Raw genomic sequence first — 20,898 nt, 5'->3', positions numbered from 1 at the left:
GTAAATATCAGAGGAGACACAGGGGACATGTCCCACTCAGGACGTAGAACATGGACATTTATCCCCATCTCACCAAATAAAAACATGAAAGTAGCAAAGGACTTATTTAGGGGGGAAAAGGATCATTTTACTTAGCAATGGGTCTTTTCTACTCCCAGAATATGAATATGAATTATGAGTTCATATAACCACTGAAGCTTTTGTAGCAAACATAATTATGCTCACCATGCACAAACACACTCAGTCAGCAGCAGCAGAGCCTCTCCTCTGGTGCTGTGTCCAAGCAAGCAGGTTGATAACCGTGGAAGAGTCAGAAGGAAAATAAGTCTAATATTTTATTTTATTCTTTGTTTTTTCTCAAAATGTCTCAAAACTAAGTAACCTGCTTCACAGACACACATTTGTGACACGTTCTGTGTTCAGAAAGTTTGGAACATGAGCTGAAATCTTGATGAATCACATACCAGATATTAAAGTCCAAGGTTTCCAGATTTAAATAATTTATCATTGAACTGAACAGGTGACACATACATATTTAAGCAGGTTACTTCCCCAAACAAAAGACACAAAGGCATTTTGATATCAGACAGAACTGCCAACTCATTACACTCATGACTCTCATGTGTGGAATCAGAAAACCAGAGTAAAATCTGGTGGTAAATTTTTAATTTTAATTTTTCTGTCTTCTGATGGGTCAAACAATCTAAAGCATCTTTACAGGCAGGCCAAGAAAAAAACAAACAAATTCAAAATCTACGCAAACACTTTCTTATCTTTTAAACCTTTGCAATTTAAAAAATACCCCTTTAAAAACAAAAATATCTACATAAATCTTGAATAAACATGAACCCTTCATAACAAGACCAACTGGGGCAGGTAGCTTCTACTTGTACATGAATTTTCTCTCCGTACCACAGAAACTCCCTGGATTATGAGAATCTGCATTTTTATCATGGCCAAGCAAAGCCAACTCAAAGGCTTCACAAAATTTAACACAGTCTGTGATTCTCGACAGAAGGTGGTTATTTTTCATCACCTCTTTGTTGTGCTGTCTTCTGCCAATTTGATTGCCCTCATTCAGCTGTTCTACTTTGCTAAGCCTGCCAAAAAAGTGTAGCTTCATGATACTGTCCAAGCGGTCACCACAACTCTCGAGTCTTTTGCACTTTTCTGTTAAGTGCTTCAAGTCCCGTACACCTGTGCAGGCACGGAAAACAAAATCATTGCTCGCACATCCAGTTAGCTAACTCAGCTTGTCGTATAGCGTACTGGAGAAGGTCCATGTATATGCTTTTCCACAATCCATGGACTGCTGCTGACTAAAAAGCAGGGTTGGCTCCATTGACTACCTTAAAATGAAGTCGACATCTTCAGTCAAGAGCTAGCTAACAACGAGTGTCTGTTCTTGTTCAAGACAAAAGTGTCTGTGCTGTGTGAATGATGTTGAATTGTCTGATCAAATTCTTAAACAAGGTAGGTAATTCATGCCAGTTGGTCAGGGATGCACAGAATTGGACCCTGAGGGGCAAATTTCAAGCTCCAACTGAAACTCAGTCTTTCATTTTTGTAATTAATTGTTTGTGATGGATTTTCTTCCTTGCAATATTTTTATGGATGCGGCACCTTAGCAGCCCTCAATTGATGAGCCACCACTGGTAAGTGATGCCTATTTCTGTGACTGGTTAGCAGGGGTAACATTAAATGACAAAGTATAACAATTATTTGAGAGAAACACAGAGTGCCTGAGTGTTACGCCCCGGCTCTGCTAGGTGACAGGGGAGGTAACATAAATGAGCCCAAGGACGGGAGAATCAGTTTAAAAAAAGGTTTATTACAAAACTTCGAATAGAAAACCAACAGGGCTGTGTTCAACACACCACTGGGCAACCAATTAACACATAAGGCATTAACGTGGCTGAGACTAAAACCTAAGTTTTAACTAAGGCAAGCTAGCATCAAAAAACTCTAAAGAAACTAAGCCCAACGATATAGCGGGGTAAACACGCAAAGTTCAACACTATGAACGGAGTTTAGCGAGCACAGTTCAAAGAGGGAGGCAAGAAGGGCAAACTGCATGTTCACTCCTAAGCAGCAGCCCACTGAGTGAAGGATCTCCAGAACTTTTGTAGCCGCAGGTGAGCACGATCAGCCACTGATTGCTTCATGGAGCGCCACAGGATCCCCAGGCAGCCAATAGTCTATGTGGGTTGACACACGGCATACACAAGGGCTGGCACGAGGCTCCAGCTAGCCAATCATCAGCGAGTCCTGGCACTCTTGGATTTGCTTGAAGAGAAAGGCAGTCTCACTCTCTCCGAGGCCCAGGGCCGTAACACTGAGATTTGGACATTATATTCCACTGCATGTCGAACTGCTTCATATATAGTGTTTTTCTTAATACAATTAAGAAGCTTTCCACAAGCCTACACTCTGGTGCTCAAACAAAAACTACAAACATGCATTTTATTTCAAAGTTAGATCCTTTACATCCCGATCTCCCCCTGTAACTTCTCTCAGGGGATTAAAGCATCATTATCATTAGAGGGTAGCAGTGTTTCATGTTTTGCTCCACATTAAAAAAAAATTATTGAGACAGTATTCTGGATACAAACACTTTAGGTTTGACTAAAGTGATCACTGCTCTTCTCTTTCTTAGTTGGGACAGTTGCAAGAAATTGCTCACCATGGGTATTTTTATGAATTTTACTTATTTTTCCTCTTTAAGCTCACTGTCCATATGTTCCACTGGCATAGAGTTCAAATAGAGCAGCCATCTAACCAGCTGGTAGTCAGAATGCACGGCTCATGACCATGCTCTTTCTCAGCGAGTGGATACTGAAACTGCTGTTACTGCTGCGCTTTACAAGCTAACTAACTGGCTGCCTGAACAAGAACAGTGGTAGTTGCATAAGCAGGGCTGATGTGGATTGAGGAGTAAGACAGAGATTAGGCTTTGTAATACTGAGATGTTTAATGTTTAATCGTCTTTGACATCCCATTTGCTCCCTTTGGCAGCCCTTTAAAGATGACGAGAGCACTGCTATTTAACTTGGTGTTTTGTGATATTTTATAGGTCTATATCCAGAGGGTTATGTAATTGACTAAATGACATGTCTTCTGTTGTTTTTATGTTTATTGCTGCTCCCTGTTCCAAATATCTAATTGTTTAGAATCACTAATTAACCTAACAAGCAGTATTTGAACTGTAGGTACCCAGAGAGGACCCACGCAGCCACAGGGAGAACATGCAAGCTCCACATATAACGTGAACACACAGCAGCAGGTTGACACCTAGAACTTGTTGTGAGGTAACACTGCTCTGCACCTCTGTGCCACCCCAATAAAATGTGATAAAACAACAAAAAATAGAAGAATTTGGCTTACTAAATGTGTAAAGAAATAATAACCACAGCAAACATCATATGACATTAAAGTGGCTCAGTATATTAATGGTGCAAAATGCAGTGGACAGTGAAATAAAGCAAATTGTAACTGTGGTGACCCCTGCATAACCTGCTGGCATGCAAATAAAGCAGTTAGGCTACTGTGTTTTCCTATTTGCCCTTGAAGGTCCCGGGCAAACATAGTCGCTACATCCAGAGAGCAGGATTTGAACACCTGGGCCAAGCTTAGAGGAGAAAAGTACAACCAGATATTTTCTCTCTCTTTCTCCTCCTCCTCGCTCTGCCCCACTCCTTTAGTTTCATTTTTGTCTTCTTTTCACAACGCCCATTAGCGTCCTATTATTTCACACTCTCACATCTACATCACTGATGTTACTAACTGACACACCCCATATTTGGAGCACTGAAATAAATATCTTAATTTGCAGCCATCAACTGTGTCCTTTTCCATTTATTGTGGCCTATAAGCCGAGTTAAGACAAAATGGGGTTTCGTGCAGCAAATACCTAATTTTTCCACACCCTTACCATTTTCTACTCCACCTAAAAGGACCTCACTGATATTTTGATAAATGTCATTACTTTGATAATGTCACTGGACGCCGTCTTAGCCCTGATGAAAGTAGGGTGCTCTGTCAGGTGTTTTATTGTGCTCTTTATCTACAGATGGAAGGGCTCTGTCAATTTTTCACCCCTTTACTTAACCACCTTTGAGAAAGGTCAGCAAATCCAGATTTTAATAAATAGGAAGTGATTCGAAACTAGTTTTTCTAGTCAGACTGTAACAAAAGTTACTCTTCTCCTTTACTACTGTTTTTCTTTCTCCATGACAATTATTCTTGGCATTAAAACAGACATCTTGATAATTAATATCAAACCTCATGTAATCATTGATCACAAGATTACTGTAATTGCTGCCATTTAAGCCATTAATATTGAGTTTGGTTACAAGGAACGATATAAATTATGTAATGTACATGGTAGTTCTCTCAGTCAGAGGCGGCTGAAGTGGAGACAATCATGACGACTAATAGGAGGGTGCTGTTGATGAAGTGGAAGTGAAATTATCCACAAGGATAATGAGTCATATCTCAATGTGACTCTGTTACACCATGCCAGCACTGCAGCACCTTATGCCACTCTAAATACTGCTGCTATCTGGCAACTCTTTGCTCACTCCTGTAACTCGTTAATTGACCGCAGAAACTTTATAGTGCTTTGTCTGCAGTTTTTCATGAACCAAGGAAAAATTATTTACCATTAATTAATTCTTTATTGTGCAATTATTATGCCTATTTGATTTAAAACGTATTAAAATAACCAGGAAGAATTTTGCCAGTTAGAGCAGTTTGCTATGTTCAGTGTTGTAAAATCAAATGCTAGTTCTCTTGCTTCTTTAGTTGTTTTTGTTTTTCAGAAGGTAAAAATGCCTTTTGTTTTGTAAAACTCTTACAATTAGCTGGTAAACTTTACTTTCCAGACAGTTGACATTGGTACACAGAATTTAGAGAGTCGGTACAAGGAAATCGAGACGTTTCTCGGCACTTTATGGTGGATTGCAGTAAGTCAGTCATCCATGGTGGCATGCAATTAGAAGTGCCTGTGGCTATGTGCTACTTGAATTACTTCTCAAACACTATTTTCCCACAACACTGGATCTACTCCACACATCGGCCACTCACAATACCACGTTCTTGAAAGGGAAAGGGTCAGTCAGTAATTGGTGCATCACTTCAACTCGCATTTCAGCTTCTCTCGTCAGCTGACAATGAGTGCAGCACACGTTGGCATGTGGCTAAATGAATGCTCGACTCACAGAGTCTGAGAAGATTTAGATGTCTCTGGCTGAATTTATCCAAGTATTAACTTTTAGGAGGCTGTTCTACTGCATAACTATTGTTGTAAAAGCAAGAAGTCAAGTAATCTGAATTAAAAATTGTTTCACAAGTCTATATAGTCATAAGAAAAAGGCTTTCACATGTTATGCAGTCCTTTGAAAACCTAAGTACACCACATCATTCAACAGCTTGTACAACCACCTTTATCAGAAATAACATGAAGTAGTTTTCTTTCTCGCTTTGGTCTCTTACACTGATATGGAGGAATTTTCTTTTTTACAATGTTACTTCAGTTCTTTCAGAGCTGTTAAGGTCCCACCACAGCATCTCAATCGGGCCATTGCTACACCTTAATTCTTTTCCTTTCAAGCCTTTCAGTTTAAGATTTGCTGCTGCATTGTCCTGGTGCACCAATTTTATAAAAAGCTTTAGCTGTTAGACAGACAGTCTCATATTTTATACTTTGTTATATAGAGTAGTTGATGGTCAACTCAATCACTGCAAGGTGTCCAAGTCCTGTAGCTCCAAAACAAGCCCAAATCATCATCTTTCTATCATCGTGCTTGCAGCTGGTATGAGGTGTTTGTGGTGATATGCTGCATTTAGCTTTCTCCAAACATGGCTCTGTGCATTATGGCCACACTTCTCCACTTTGGTCTCATCTGTCCAAAGGACATTGTTCCAGAAGTCTTTGTTCAGATGTAACTTTGCAAACCTAGGTCATGCTCCCATGTTCGTTTTTAAAAAAAAAAAAAGACAAATCTTTCTCTGGCAACTCTTCCCAAACAAGCCAAACTTGTTTAGTCTCTTTCTTATTGTACTGTCATTAACTTTAACCTTAAACAGCCTGTAGAGTGTGAGATGAAGTAGCTCTTAGGCTTTTGCAGTTTTGTTGACCATTGCATGATCTATTGGGATGATTTGAGGTACAGCCACCACAAGTAAGATTGTGACATTGTGCGAACACATGTCTGAATGTTCCAGACCAGCAAACTGAAGTGATTACACTTGCTAATGATCCATTAATTAATTGCACTTGATTAGCAGAAATTGGCTGCTATTTACCCTTTTAATTCCTGAGAAAGCAGTTTACCTATTTTTTTACACACCGCATAGAGTCCTGTGGATACTTTCTTTTCCACATGACTGTAATATAAACATGGTAGAATGTCTGTAAGGGTTGCAGTGGTGTTAAAGGTTAAAGTTGAGCAGACTTTTGAAGCCATTTTCTCTCAAATTTTAGAAGTAGAAAGTTTTTGGAAAATCGTAGCATGACATTTTTCAAACTGGATGGGGACCTTTGGTGGAATCAATGTGATCAAAAGTAATCACAAAAAGCAACACTGTTTTTTGTGTTCACAGTCCTTGCACCACAATGTTTGTGTGTGCTCATCTGTACATTTGAAGGTGCATAGAAATGTCTTGAAAGAAAAATGCCATCATGGAACTGCTTTCTCAGAAATGGAAACATTTTTCAAAGGTATTATTACAGAAGAGTTTGTAAAGAATATTTTGTTGCTGCTGTTTTCCTCTGGGTGAAAAAAGAGTTGTTGCTCTCTACTTCGCAGTTATTACAGTACTTTGTATGTCACACACTTGTGCTCGTGCTACTGAATACCAAGAGAGGCACATTAACAGACAAAGTATGCTAAATGGAGCAGGAGCTGAGATTGTTGTTAAAGAATTGCTAATATGATCTTTTTTCAATTAAGGAAAAATGCATTTTTAAGCTATTTAAGATTTAATTCCTTTGTTCCAGTGAAATAATGGGCATAAATGTACCTTTCTCTACTAATCTTGATACACAATGTGCATTCTCAAGTCCTTCGACAGTTTGTTAACGTTGTAAACATTCTCAAATATCATAACGAATAATTACAAACAAAAGATCTGACCTTATAACAGTCAGACAAGAATTTTGTGTTTGCTGCATGCATATATTCACATGAATTAAGATTTTGGATGATTTAGTGTTATTAGTTTCTATGACTTTAACTTATGAGGAAACCACATAAGTCACTGTCAATCAGAAATTTATTAGATGTTGCTTTACAGAAATCATAATACCTGCAGACATATGGCACAAACAGGTTATAACTGTTATATGTAATTATAACAACAAGTTTATGTGCCTATGGATATTTTATTTTAGTGCAGCTGGTTGAGAGCATGAGGCAACACAAACCCAACTTGAGAGAGTCACAAGCTAGTGTACTCCTAGTCATAGATCCCAAGTCTCAAGATATTAGAGAATAGAGACGGTAGTACATTAGGTGACTGAATATAACTAGTTGCATTGACCAACTGTTCGCCCATGGGTTGAACGTGCAACATCTGGGTAACATCTGAGGTTCTGGCTGGGGTCTGAATGTAAGTAGTTAATGAGAATTTCCTTTTAATGTGAATTTCTGTTTGTGTAGATGCAACAGATTTGCGATTTTCACCAATTTATCTCATTTAGCTATATAACTACAGATTACATGGAATTGACAACTTGATGCTATTAAATTGCAAACTGATAGTAGACTACATCTTATTGGCACTTTATTTCTATCTTGACAGACCAAAGTCAGTGTGAAGATGGCAACCAATTGCAAGCAATCACACACTTGTTCCCCGTCTTCGAAGCAACCATTTCAAGGTAAAAAGATCTCACACAGAATAATTTTAGTCGTGCCATGATCGCCAACCACTTTTTTTCCAAGTGTAACTCTGGTACGCCAGTAAAAACTGTTAGTAAAACAATAACTTACAAACTTGGCAGTTAGTACCTTTAAGTCGTTGCTAATTTTTTTTTTTTTTTTAAATATATTTGACTGAAAAAGATAGTTTAGATAAAAGTAGTAATATTTTTTTCCTGTTTTTTTAAAAACAGCTGCCTGCTGGTGTTGGAGATAAGGTTCTTGATAGCTGTGAAATTAAACCATACATCAAATTTGGCGAGAAAACTGAAACAATCAGAGCTAAAGCCGACTATAAAGCTAGGGTTGCAGAAGGTCTTTGAAACAGCTTCGTGTCTATTTTTATTGTGCAGTATGGTAGCTATTTCACAACTTGGAAGAAAAGCTGCCTAGTTTAAAAGCAATTGCATTCTGCTGCAGCTCCAAGTAAGCATCAGGACTTATCCAGATTTAATAAAAATAATTTATGCGACTAATAAATTTCCATTAGGCACATATAACCTTAATCAACAGAAAATATTGTTGAAAGAGACAGAAGCAGACTGCTGAAGGAAAAGACAGTAAAGTACAAGTTGGAGTAAGAGGCCAAATATGGGATTGCGCTAACAGTTGCTGCCTGAGGATCTCATCTGTTGAGTTACTTTCTCTTCAGTGCACTAAATCAGATTCCCAGGAGACCTGCATTCAGACAAGAAGCCCTGAGACATTAGAGGAAGGGTTCTGTATTACAGCGAAAAATGAACAAAGTCAAGTAGGATACTTTAAGGCACTTTGGCATCACAATGAGAACATGGCTCATTATGTGCCAGAGTGTTGTCGAACTATAAGACGAATTGTAATAATAACTAAACAAAACTACAACTCAACAAAATCTCTTTGTGCTGTCAGAGCGATGAGTTTAAATGCAAGAGGCATTAAAGAGAGAAGTATATCTCACCCATATAAAAGGAATTAAGATAAACAAGAGAATTTAATGCATTTCACATGGAAGAAATCCTACTTGATGCTCTTTGTTTTAGTAGCTTGATAAGCTAAGAAATTGTTTCAGATTTACCACAAATAAACTCCTCTACACCACTAGAGGAAAATGGCTAGATGCCATTTCTTTTGTTGTGCAGGGATAGCAATGGAAAAAAAATATATCACGCTTTGGAAATTCTAGCTTTCTGTCACTTCCACTTTAATTCACCCTCTACGCTTTGTTTGATAGAGATATTTTATTCATATCCAGGGGATAATTGGGGATTATCAACTCTCGGCTGGCATTTTGATGGCTTTTAAAGAACACTGATTTGCTTTGAGAGAACCAACAGTGCGTGACTAAGTTTAGCTTTATTATGAGCTTTCCAGTATACGGAAAAGAGGGAGCGACTGTGAAAACATTAAAGTGTGTCACAAGTAAAGGAAGTGAACTCAAACTAAAACAAAGTTGTCCACCCAATTAAATCAATCTCTTTTTGTTATGTAAAATATTTATGCGGTCTTGAGTTTAAAGAAGCTGCAAGTGTTGCTGGATTTTGTAAAAGTCCTGAGTGGGCTTGCATAATCACATTAGATTGGAGATACCGTTTGCGGTTTTTGGTTGTATAATGAGATTTACTATTCTGCTTCTTTGTCATTCTTGATGGCACTGAATAAAAATGTATATTGTAATTCTTCTGCTCCTACTTGGTTTGCTCTGTATGTAGAACATCTTTCCATAAGACATAATCTTCTTCTGTTGATCTGAAGTTTCTCTGATGTTTTTTTTTCCCCATTATGTTTTCAGGGTGTCGTCTGTACATGGCAAATGCAAGGCTCTCCTATTCTTCTCTGCATTACATCTCAGAATGTAAATTTTTTTCAAATCATTTTTTTCAAAAGTTGATTCTGTTCATCTGGACGTAGCGTTTTCAGTGGGAGAACCATTTCATCATTCATCCAAGTGACTCCTTCAGTCTCAGCTGACTGCAGGTTTCCCCAACCTTATAAACAGTACATTTGCATAATGAGTGACACTAGCACCACTGAGGGAACAAAGGACTGGGAGGTCAGTTCCTTGATTATTAATATGCAAATTCTTATGACCATAGTTTGATCAATAGTCAGATCACAATCATTTCTAAGGATTGTTCTTTGACTTTTGTGACACTTTCATGTAAACATAACAATGCTTAGTTTGTGCAACATTTTTGCTAATACATACATATAACAGCATTTTGATATCACTCATGCTAGTCAGTCAGTATTGGTTAATCATGCTCTGTGAATTGTGGGAGGTCAAAATCATGATGAGGACTAAAATGTGATTAATTCTGCAGCCATATATTTAAGCATCTAGACATGGTTAAGAAAGCCTGCTGAAGTTCAAACTAAGCACCAGAAGGAGGAAGAAAGTTTTAAACTCTTTACAGAGAAACTTTCTGGTGAACTCAAGGAGAAGATTTCATGCCACAGGTCAGAGGAGAATGGTCAGACTGCTTGAGCTGATAGGAAGGCAACAGTAACTCAAATAAGGAGTCTTTACAACCAAGGTATCCAGAAGAGCATTGCTGACTGCACAACATGTTCAACCTTGAAGCTGGTAAGACACCAGAAGACTACACCAGGTAGCCCTCCTGTTAGCCAGGAGGCACACCAAATTCAGACAACAGAAAATAAAAAAAATATAACATGGTGATGAGTAATTGTGTATGGATACTGGCTTGGCACACTTCAGGCCATGAGCAATTTTTCCAGCACTTTGTTGAATCTATCAGAAGACCTAAAGCAGTTCTGAAGGCAGAACTGAGCCCAGGACGCAGTGTACTAGCTGGGGAGTTTGTAATTGCTTATTTTGGGGGCACACGAGCATAGATAACACCCTCACAACAAACTCACTGATCATTTCTGAAAACAATTTTTCCTTTCTCCCACACTGATTTCAGTGTCTTCCTCACTTGGCTGCTTCAAATGATTAAAAGCATCAATGGTCCCATCTTTCAGGTATACTGCACACATAACTAGTCTGGTTCATTTGTGAATGACCAGAATAGGTGAATCACATATGAAGAAATTGGTGCCGCTAATGAACTTACTAAATAACTAACCTAATAACTGATTCATATCTTTCAAGATTGGATATTAGAAGAAATGCAGCCACTAGTGAGGGAATTTTACAATTCATAATATGTCAGTGGTTGTGATTAGTTCAGCTGTTAAAATGACAGTTGCTGGTGGTGCTTCTCATTTTTATGAGGTGTGTGAGTGAATGAGTAATGAATAAATTGTTGCAGTTCTATTTTTTTAAATATCCCACATTACAATCCCATATACTGTTCAGCATTGTAAGACATTCATTCTGCAGCCCATTGTCAGCGGTCTTGACAAGTTATAAAACAACGTTTTATCAAGCACAATGCCTTACTCAATTTGTCCCTCCCGTCTTCATTCAAGCTCCCACTCATGACGGTCTCCAAAATGTCATACTTTCACAAAGTTTAATGTTGTTCAAAGTTTGATGTTTGCAGTGCTTGTTATTTGTCTCTCTCCATTTATCCTTCAAAAGAAACAGTGAAGTTTTTTTCCCAAAATATTGGGCAGAGAGTTGAAAATATTAGACACACATAAAAGAAACACCTGAGCAACGGTCAAAGAGGTGAAAGCAATCATTGTAAATGTGTCATTTTCTGAATGGGTCAGTGCCCTCCCTCCAAATAAGGGGCGTAATAAAAGAACCCCAGATTTTGTGTCTTAATCCAGCCGTCTGATTTCAGCCTGCCCTTCACCACATGCCAGCTTTTGGCACTGATTGACGTGGTGTATACAGACAACAATGTGGAACTTTTTGTCACTCCAGCAAACTGGTTCAGGATAAAAGCTGCCCTACTGTGGCACTGCTAGTCATGGTACCTAGAATGTGAAGTTTGGGATCCCTAACATTGCTCAGCTCATCTTACAAAAACTGAACAGGGATTGCTATCATATGGCTATATAGTACAACACCACAATACTCATATAGAAATTGGCAGTCTGCTTTTAAGCCCACTTTTGCTGACATAGATACAGTGCTGTGAAAATGTTTGAGTCCCCTTGTTGATTTCTGATAGTATATTTGTCAGACTTGCATGTTTCAGATTATGAAATTTTAATATCAGACAAAGATGACCTGAGTAAATACTAAATGCAGTTTTAAAATGATGATTTCATTTGTCAAGGGGGGAAAAAAGGTATCCAAACCTAAGTATAAATTACATCTGGTATAAAACTAACAAAGCATTTCATAAAAAACATCATCCCAATAGCCTAATATGGTACTGGTAGAGTGATGGTCTGGGGCTGCTTTGCTGCTTCAGGACGTGACTATTTGTAGGATTTTCAGCTCTCTGACTCCACCAGCAAGTCCAACAGCAAAAAAAAGTTAAAAAAAGGAACGTTTTGGAGTGGCGTAGTTAAAGTTTGGACTTCAATCTGATTGAGATTAATTGGCATGCCCTCATGTTGGAAAACCCACTAATGTGGCTAAATCAAAACAATTCTGCAAAGAAGAGTGGGCCTAAATTCTTCCACAGTGATGTAAAAGATTCATTGGCAGTTATCACACATGCTTGATTGCAGTTCTTGTGGCCAAGGGTGGCACAGGCAGTTATTAAATTTATGGGAAAATTCCTTTTTCACATACAGCCAAGGGTTTTTCTTCGCCTAATAAATGAAATCATCATTTCAAAACTGCATTTTGCATTTACTCAAGTTATAATTGTCTAATATTAAAGTTTCTTTGATGATTAAAGTGTGACTAACATGCAAAAAACTAAGAAATCAGGAAGGGTTTGGGTTTGTTTTACACAGCACTATCACAGTTGAAGATCAAGAGCAATAATCAATACTCAGAAAGTTTCACAAAAGGTCAAAAACGTGTTAATTAGTTTGTACCAGAAGAACACAATATGAAAGCAGCAAAACTTACACTTAGATTTAGATACAGTACAAATAAAATGTCTCTCAGGACTCCGACTGGCTTGTAGTCAATCTCCACTACATGTCCGAATTTTAATAATGCATTGCCTTTAAAAACCACACTTGTTCTCAGAGATAACACTGTGCTCAAAGCAAAAACCGAGCGTTGAATGTGTCCAAATGAGCAATGCAGCATGTGTGAATGTGTAACAGCATAGGTGTCACATATCCCCTTGAGGTCAGCGGATACATAAACATTCACCCCACATACACGGACACATACGCGCACACGCATACACGCACACAAGGTTTACAATTAGTGTTCTGGTGCAATAGGCTGCAAAAAGTGCAATTCCCCTGTATCTAGGAAGCCTAGAGATTTTCTGAGCAGACATGACCTCTGAGTGGGACTATGACTAATAGTGTGTGCAAGAGGGGCAGGGTGCAACAGCAGGTTACAGCACTTTCATTCCTGCTCAGCACATCAAAGAAGGCAGGAACAGCATGCTAAAACAAGCGACAGAGTTTTTCTTCATTCATTCTTTTAATTGGAAGTTAAGAGAATGAGTGAGAGAATGATTCATATTCATCTAATTCTTATTTTCTGGCAGGAACAGTGGTTAGTGATTTGAAATTACGCTGACTCTAATTAGTGGAATACTTATCATTCTTTTGTCACATTTTTCTTAGACTACTTGATGAAGTAATCACAGTGATCATGTGATTGGCAGAAATTTTTGATATTTCTGTGAGTCACAGTGGAAGTGATGCTGCTATTATCAAATAACTAAATTAATAATATAATAAATAGATTTAAAAACAACTTGGATCGTACTGGCATCAGTTAAATTATAAGAGAGACACACTGTGAAACATATGGGCCAGTCACAGTATAGCATATGCACAGGTATCGTTCACAGCAGTTTCTTCTAATTTAGAGAGTTTTAGTTCAAAATAAATATTCAAAATTAATTAAAAGACTTACAGCACTATGTGAAGAAGTAAATAAGTGGGAAAGCAGTAGGTATTGTGGGGTACTAAAACAGCATTATGGGGGTCCTAATATCAATAACAAGTGCCTTCTCTCTGCTTGCACAGATTAGACATTGAAAAAAGCTGCAGTCACCTTTAAAAACGTTGCAACTTATTCATCAAATAAGATTACCAACAGTTTTCTTAATCTTAAATCCCTGAAGAGTAATTTTCCGAAAATATTTTTCTGAATTATCGGCTTTCACTTGGCCTGTGGCCCTCATTAGTTACACACATGTATCCATGCAGCCTTTGGTTAGAAGATTTAAACAAATTTTCCAGTTTATTCTTATGATCTGTGCTAATTGGATATAGCTATTTGAAGCTATCATTCACAAAGCCGCATGCAAATGATTCAATTTTCTTTGAAGAATTAATTTATGCATTACGATTTCAGTATTGTGACACAATGTCTTACAGGAACAATGTTTCTCGTCTCTAATGAATGGGATAAACAAATTATTTACTGGAGTAATAAAATCATATTTGCTGAAAATTGCCCATTACTTCTGTAATACTTTTTTTTTTTTTATCTCTTGATCCCAGAGCAAGTGTGACGAGCTTTATAATGACTTCTGCTTGGAGACGTTAACCACTAACTAAACAGATAATATAAGGCAATCAATTTAGCCAACTGCTATAATATGTCGATGCACATTTTGTCTTCTGGGCCTACATCTAGTGGCCCACACTGAAAAGGAAATAAATTAAATTAGGAAAGAATATTTTTATTGGCTCGTGTCTGTTGAGATGTGTGACGGCCATGCATAGATAGACTCTTTTGATTGTAGCGGTGTATTTTTATTCGTTTGACAATCTAGTTGTATTCATGTTTTTCACACTGGTCATACTAATTATAACTTGTGACTGTGTTTTATTTTTAGGCGACTTTATTCTGTTGTGTGACAAATGTCAGTTAAGGAAAGCACGGAAGTGAAAAAGAAACCAGTCCGAGTTTTCTGAGTGACTATTATTTTTTCACACTAACATAGAGGAATATTTGCAAATTTCTTCTTTACTTCAGGTCATTAAGGTTTGTAGGCATTCATTTACACACGCTCTCTTAAGATCCCACTGTAGCATTTCAATGTGGTTGCTGTCTGGACCTGAATCACTGTCCTGTTGCTTGACATCGTGTGTTGGACAGTCGGACTTAAATTTGACTACAGAATACCTGAGTTTACAGAGGAGTTTACGGTTGAACTGTGGCTGCAAAACAAGCCCAAATCATCTCCCCTCCACCACAGTGGTTGACAGCTGGTGTGAGGTGTTTGAACTAATATGTTGTGCTATGTTTTCGCTACACGACTCTGTGCATTATGGCCAGACATCTCCAATTTGTCCTCGTGTGTGAAAAGGACATTGTTCCAAAAGTCTTGCGGTTTGTTTAGATGCTACTGAAGCTGTGCTGCCATGTTTGTTCTTGAGAGCAGAGGTGTTCTCCTAACACGCTTCAAAACTAGCCATACCTTTTCAGCTCTTTTCTAATTGTCTGCAATGTTGATCTTATGTTTTTTTGTTTGTAGCATTGCATGCTCCTTACCCTCCTAAATCCTGTGGAAGACTGAACCACTGTAATGTAATGTTTTTGTTATTTTGTTATATTAAATAATGTCACAACATAATAATATGTCACATGTCGTGTATTAAGGATATACTTAAGAGCAGGTCTGGGTGGACTGATGTATCAACCAAACACTACACATTAAGAATGTGGTTTTAATTTTTGTGTCCCCCTTGGTATCATTCTTGTCAAAATGATATGAGTCTGACTCTTGTTAGTTAGTCCTGACAAAAAGGAGAAGTGACTGAAGCACATGCTATTGCAAATGTATGCTTTGCACCAGGTTCTTTTTACCACAAGCTTCAATAATACAAGAATGAGTCACTGTCTCTATGCGACTTCCTGTAAAGATAGGCCATCCTGTCTCGCAGTTTCACCCCATTCTTTAACCTCAGTTGACATTCTACTCTTTCTGCCTTTCCTGAGTGCCTCAATCAGGCTCGATGGATACAGTCTGATTCGTCGTAATGAGTTTGGGGACCTCAAAAATGGCTGGAAATGCTTTGGGAATAGTTTTCTGTCTTCTACTTCTTGCTTCTACTATTCAAGGTAATTCTGGATATCCACATGTTTTTGAGGGGGTTATGATATACTGGCAAAGATTGATATTTATCATTAGTTTTGAAATACGTTTTGGCTTCTGGCGTGACAAGAAGCCTGCACCCCAGCAGACTGCAGTCTATATGATCAACTTCAAAGTGTAAGTGATTTTGTCTGCTGACTTTTGTCACTTCTAACACTGATGTGTCTGACAGGGATCCAGGGGGCTGAGTTGTTTCATTATGAAAAGATGGAAGCTGTAGTGGGCCAGAATGTTTCCTTACCCTGCACTGTAAAAGGTCCTACTGATAACAAGATTGTCAGTATTGAATGGCGTAAGGAAAACACAAAGCTGTGTGTGTACAGCCAATCTCATGGAATCCATCTATTCTGGCAAAATATTACCGTCCAGATTGAGAAAAAAGGTACAGATGCACTGGGTTCCCATCTAAAACTTTCTGATGTGAAGAAATCGGATGAAGGCATCTATGTTTGTGACATGGCCACCTTTCCTGATGGATCCAAAAAGGTTGAAACACAGCTAATAATCAAAGGTAAGAGAACCTAGTACGCGCAAAGCCACATCTAAGTACCTAAACCAGACTTTGTAGACCACACAGGATTTAATATTTAAATAGAAATACACAACATCTTTCTATCTAATGCTGTATTGCATATATTTCACATTACTTGTGGTTGCATCAGAGCACTCAGTCTCTGCCAATCTCAGCAGTTATTTACTGCTCAGCAAATCCAAGTAAGAACGAAAAGAACAAATCTAGGAGCTTTGCTAAAAGACACAGTTTTCTTTTTCATATTACTTGTCTCATAACACACGACACAATACACTCTTCTGTTCAGCTGAAGGGATGTTGTGATCACAACAGTGGCAGAAGACATATTACAAAATGTGCTTTTCACATCAGTCAGTCGGTTGATTTTTTTTACGTTTTTTGTGTGATTAAATCTAATTAATCTCATGCTTTCCTCAATAGATGACATTAAAATAACGTGTGATGTGAATGGCACTGTTGAAGTCCAAAATGGAGAAAATGTGACAATTCGCTGCAGATTAGTTCCAAATGCAGAGTACAGCTGGACCAAGGTAAAGGAAATGTTGAATTTGAAACTGAATTTAACTCTGACATCTTTTCAAAATAAAAGGTTTTCATGTGCTACATAATCATGCTTTGCCCCAGAATGATAAACTGTTGTCAGAGACTGAATCTCTGGAGCTCGTGAGGGTGACTGATGCTGATGCAGGGGTTTATACACTGACTGTCAACACAGGAAGCAAACCTGTGCATGAAGAGTTTGTGGTCACAGTGCTAACGACAACCACAAGTTTAAAGACAGGTGAGCGTCTTCAGTTCATTGCTGCTGTTTGCCTCTTTGTGTCATACTCAATTTCATCTTTTCCCGAGGGCTGGATTAGCAATCTAGTAGAGGGCCCAAGAGACTGAATGACTTAATAAACTGCACTGGACCAGAAAGCTGATACTTGAACTTTTGTTATTATACTGTAGCTCACTCAATTTTAATTTTTAATTAGCTGAAGGAAAGGCGAGAGATTCAAAGGATTGTGACGCTGCCAGCCATGTTATGAGAATGTGGAAGGAACTAGGAATAAATTGGGAACTACTAAACTAAAAAGAAAAAGAAACTCAATTATTTGCTTTAAATCGGTTGTCCATTGGGATTTGAAGGAATACTGAAATACACTCAGCTAAAACATAATTCAAAAGTTTAAATTACAATACAACCAAACAGCATGTGGTCTGCCTGCCACCACTGGTTAAATAGTTTGATGGAGCGCTGTGAGCCGGCTGTGCTCAGTTAGGAAAATAATCCCCAGTTGTCTACTTTTTCATCCTTTGTAGACGCTTCTCATGAGAATTTGAATACGTGACAAAAAAAACACAAACAGAAGCCACACAGACGTCACAACTTACTTCCCGTTCTTTCATTCTATGTTTCAAACCACAAGCACAAACACACAAATACAACGCACTGCACACTATAACAGTATCTCAACACCAACTATGAATCGTGATATGGGGTAAGAGCACAGTCTGTTGGTCAGATTGGAGTAGTACAGCAAATGTAGGACTGAAAATATTGAAATAGGTCACAATTTCCCTTAGCTCTGAACTGAATTTAATAGAAATGCGCATTATTAAACTATGGCATCTCAGTTGTGTCTAATTGAACATCAAACCTCTCTGTTTATATACATCAGGGTAGGCACGGTAGCATTAAAATTGACATACAGAAGAGAAACTGTCCTAATTAAAAAGGAACACCTGTACATTGTACTATTGATATTGCAAATTCATGCCCACACCGTTACCTCATAAATCTGTGCCCAAGGCTCCAAACTCTAGATACTTGAAATATTTTAGCTGCATTGATTATGCATATTCTCCCGAATGCCAACATGAGCCGTGTTTTAATGATGTATTACTCTTCACTGGGTAATTTAAAGTTTTCGTCGACTATAATTATAATCCCTACTCTTTATGCAGGTTCAATGAATAGCTTTACATTTGGGAAATACATTGAACGCACAGCTCTATATCTCATATGAAATATGAAGCTCTGACCTTAAAGTTTGAGTGTTGGCGAGCAAGCAATTAAGTTTATTTCCCAATAGATTGAACTATGTTGTGAACAGTAATGCAAGCTAGCATGATTCTAATGTGATGGATAGACTACAGGTTTCTACAATAGGAAGACACAACCAATCTGTACAGTACATTCTGATAACAGGATTATTTCTTCTTTCACTGTCTTGACAGTGTCACCACAGGGTTCGACTGAATCAGCAGGCATCAGCCTTACAACATCACCAACCCCTGAGCTTTCAACCCACACAGATCGGACCACCTTCATTGCTACAAACGCTCCAAACACCACAAATGTTACAATCACAGCTGACAAGCACATAACCTCTTTTACAAATTCTACACACATCACTGTCACAGCATCCCCTACCACACACTCTTACACCCAAGATTTGCTCAATACGACTGTCCAGAGGACAACAGAATCAGGCGATCCTAGCACAATGTTGACCTCAACGCAAGAATCGGCCAGTGATGAGACGAGGAATGAGACTGAGGTACATACAGAGCAACCAGAGGGCATTTCCTCAGCAACGCCAGAAGAATACAGCACCACAGGAAACATTCTTAAAAATCCTGAAACACCTTCATCTGGAGATAAAAATGGAGAAAATGAAAATAAGGGTAAGGTTTTAAAACTGCAGTATTTTACTTTATTTACATCTAAACATATATTGGTACGATGTGAGAATTTTTTTATACATTACCAGTCTGCCTCTAGCTCGTTAGTGATGCCATTAGACCATTCTGCAAATTTTCTTTGGGGACTACCAACAAAGTGAGTACTTTTGTTTGTGAATATCAAGGCAAGGTCACAGTGTTGGGAAAAAAATTGCTTGAAAACAGGCAAACAGCAGATATAAATGCTCAAAAGGCAAAACCTGAGAAGCCAGAGTTTCTTTGCTTTCACCATCTGCATCTTCATCATATATTGCTCAGCCTCCGGCTAGAGGCCTTTTCCAGGTAGGAAACTCATTAAGGGGAGCATCTACTTCTAGGGATGCTGCATGACAAACTGAGGGGGAGGATTGTAAGACACACTTCTCTGCCTCGAGGCAGAAAGTTTCCACGTTGTAGCTTTACATTTATTATCAGTATTTGTTGAAGTTTGCTCGGTTTCACCAGAGCAAGACAATCAATATGTTAGAAACTGCGGCTGTTGCTGTACAAAAAAAATCACATTTTCCCTTCTCGCAATGTGCTTCTTAGATACGGCACCGATTCATCTGTTGTTGGTGGTAATCATTGTTGTGGTGCTGGTATTGATCGCCGTGGCTGGCTTTCTCTTTAGAAGACAAGTTATAAAAACCAGGTAAAACCCTTACTATCTATGCATTCAACCGTCCTCCACACCTGCTCGCACAGGGTCATGCACTGGGTGACCCTCAATGACCTCAAAAATATTGATATCTGTCAAATTTTCCAGTAGACACACATGACCTACAATACATACCTCCACATGCTTTCTGGATTCAACTAACTGTCTAACAATGCCACAAGTCAATATTTGTACTCTGACTCTGCCTTTGTAGGCTGGATTCGCCGCCTTCGTTCAAACCCCCTCCACCTCCAGTGAAGTATACAGCAATAAGACACAGCGAGACTCTGACAGAGTCTTTTCCCATTTCGAGGTGCAACTCTTTAACAGAGACTCAAATATGAATGACTCAAATTTTGGTCCTCTCTTGGTCATGTTAAAAGTTACAGAATGAGGTTATTTTTACTCATTACAAACCAGTCACAGGAAATTTTCCAAATGTGGCTCTGTCTATATACTTTGTGAATTTTTATGTTTGTTTGTTTTTTTGTATAAAATCCACCCAAATATATGAATAGCTGAAAATGAATGCATATTAAAGTTCATTAAACTGACTTTTAAACTGTGTTTGTGTTATTTACTTTTTTCTTGTGACATTGTTTCAAATATTGTACTGCTTACTCTATATACTACTGATTATTACACAGCGACAGAACTTCATGAAGTGTACTTTCTATAGTTTCTTCATATCTTTTAAAGGAATGCTGCTTCTGCTGTAATACTTCATTCATTAGTGTGATGAGGCATTTCCTGCCCAGAAACCCAAGGACTTTCTCTAATTTAGCTCAGTATGTTTAGTTGATGCGACAATGTTACAAATGTCTTAATATCAAAGACCCCTGTTGTCCACAGGTACCGCAGAGTGACAATCATGATCACAAAGCAGGGCTAAAACCACAAACCACACGGGCTTAATGGCTAAAAGAAACATAGCAACCACTTGATGAAAGAAAATATGAATCAGTACAGGTTTCATAAACATTA

The 20,898-nt window shown here is 38.2% G+C and overlaps 1 protein-coding gene and 1 long non-coding RNA gene across 2 annotated transcripts in view; one reads left to right on the top strand and one right to left on the bottom strand.

The window, feature by feature from the left end:
* Positions 1-20,898, bottom strand: part of LOC120442274 — an 81,800-nt gene that overhangs the window by 52,485 nt on the left and 8,417 nt on the right. The gene's annotated exons all lie outside the window — the stretch shown is intronic.
* On the top strand, positions 15,788-20,480 carry si:ch1073-15f19.2 (T-cell surface protein tactile). Its single transcript, XM_039618420.1, has 7 exons — positions 15,788-15,981; positions 16,188-16,526; positions 16,968-17,077; positions 17,172-17,328; positions 18,771-19,220; positions 19,806-19,908; positions 20,129-20,480. The coding sequence occupies exons 1-7, from the start codon at positions 15,900-15,902 to the stop codon at positions 20,256-20,258; spliced, it is 1,371 nt and encodes a 456-aa protein (XP_039474354.1). The 5' UTR covers positions 15,788-15,899; the 3' UTR covers positions 20,259-20,480.

The sequence above is a fragment of the Oreochromis aureus genome, linkage group 10 (genome assembly GCF_013358895.1).
Source record: "Oreochromis aureus strain Israel breed Guangdong linkage group 10, ZZ_aureus, whole genome shotgun sequence".
NCBI classification, from domain to species: Eukaryota; Metazoa; Chordata; class Actinopteri; order Cichliformes; family Cichlidae; genus Oreochromis; species Oreochromis aureus.
The sequence above is the reverse complement of the archived record's forward strand: the minus strand, read 5'-3'. Positions and strand labels throughout refer to the sequence as shown.

Coding starts and splice junctions, on each gene's coding strand:
- si:ch1073-15f19.2 (XM_039618420.1), top strand. CDS start 15,900: ATGAGTTTGGGGACCTCAAAAATGGCTGGAAATGCTTTGGGAATAGTT. Junction 16,527..16,967: donor AACACAGCTAATAATCAAAG/GTAAGAGAACCT, acceptor TTTCCTCAATAG/ATGACATTAAAATAACGTGT. Junction 19,221..19,805: donor TGGAGAAAATGAAAATAAGG/GTAAGGTTTTAA, acceptor TGTGCTTCTTAG/ATACGGCACCGATTCATCTG.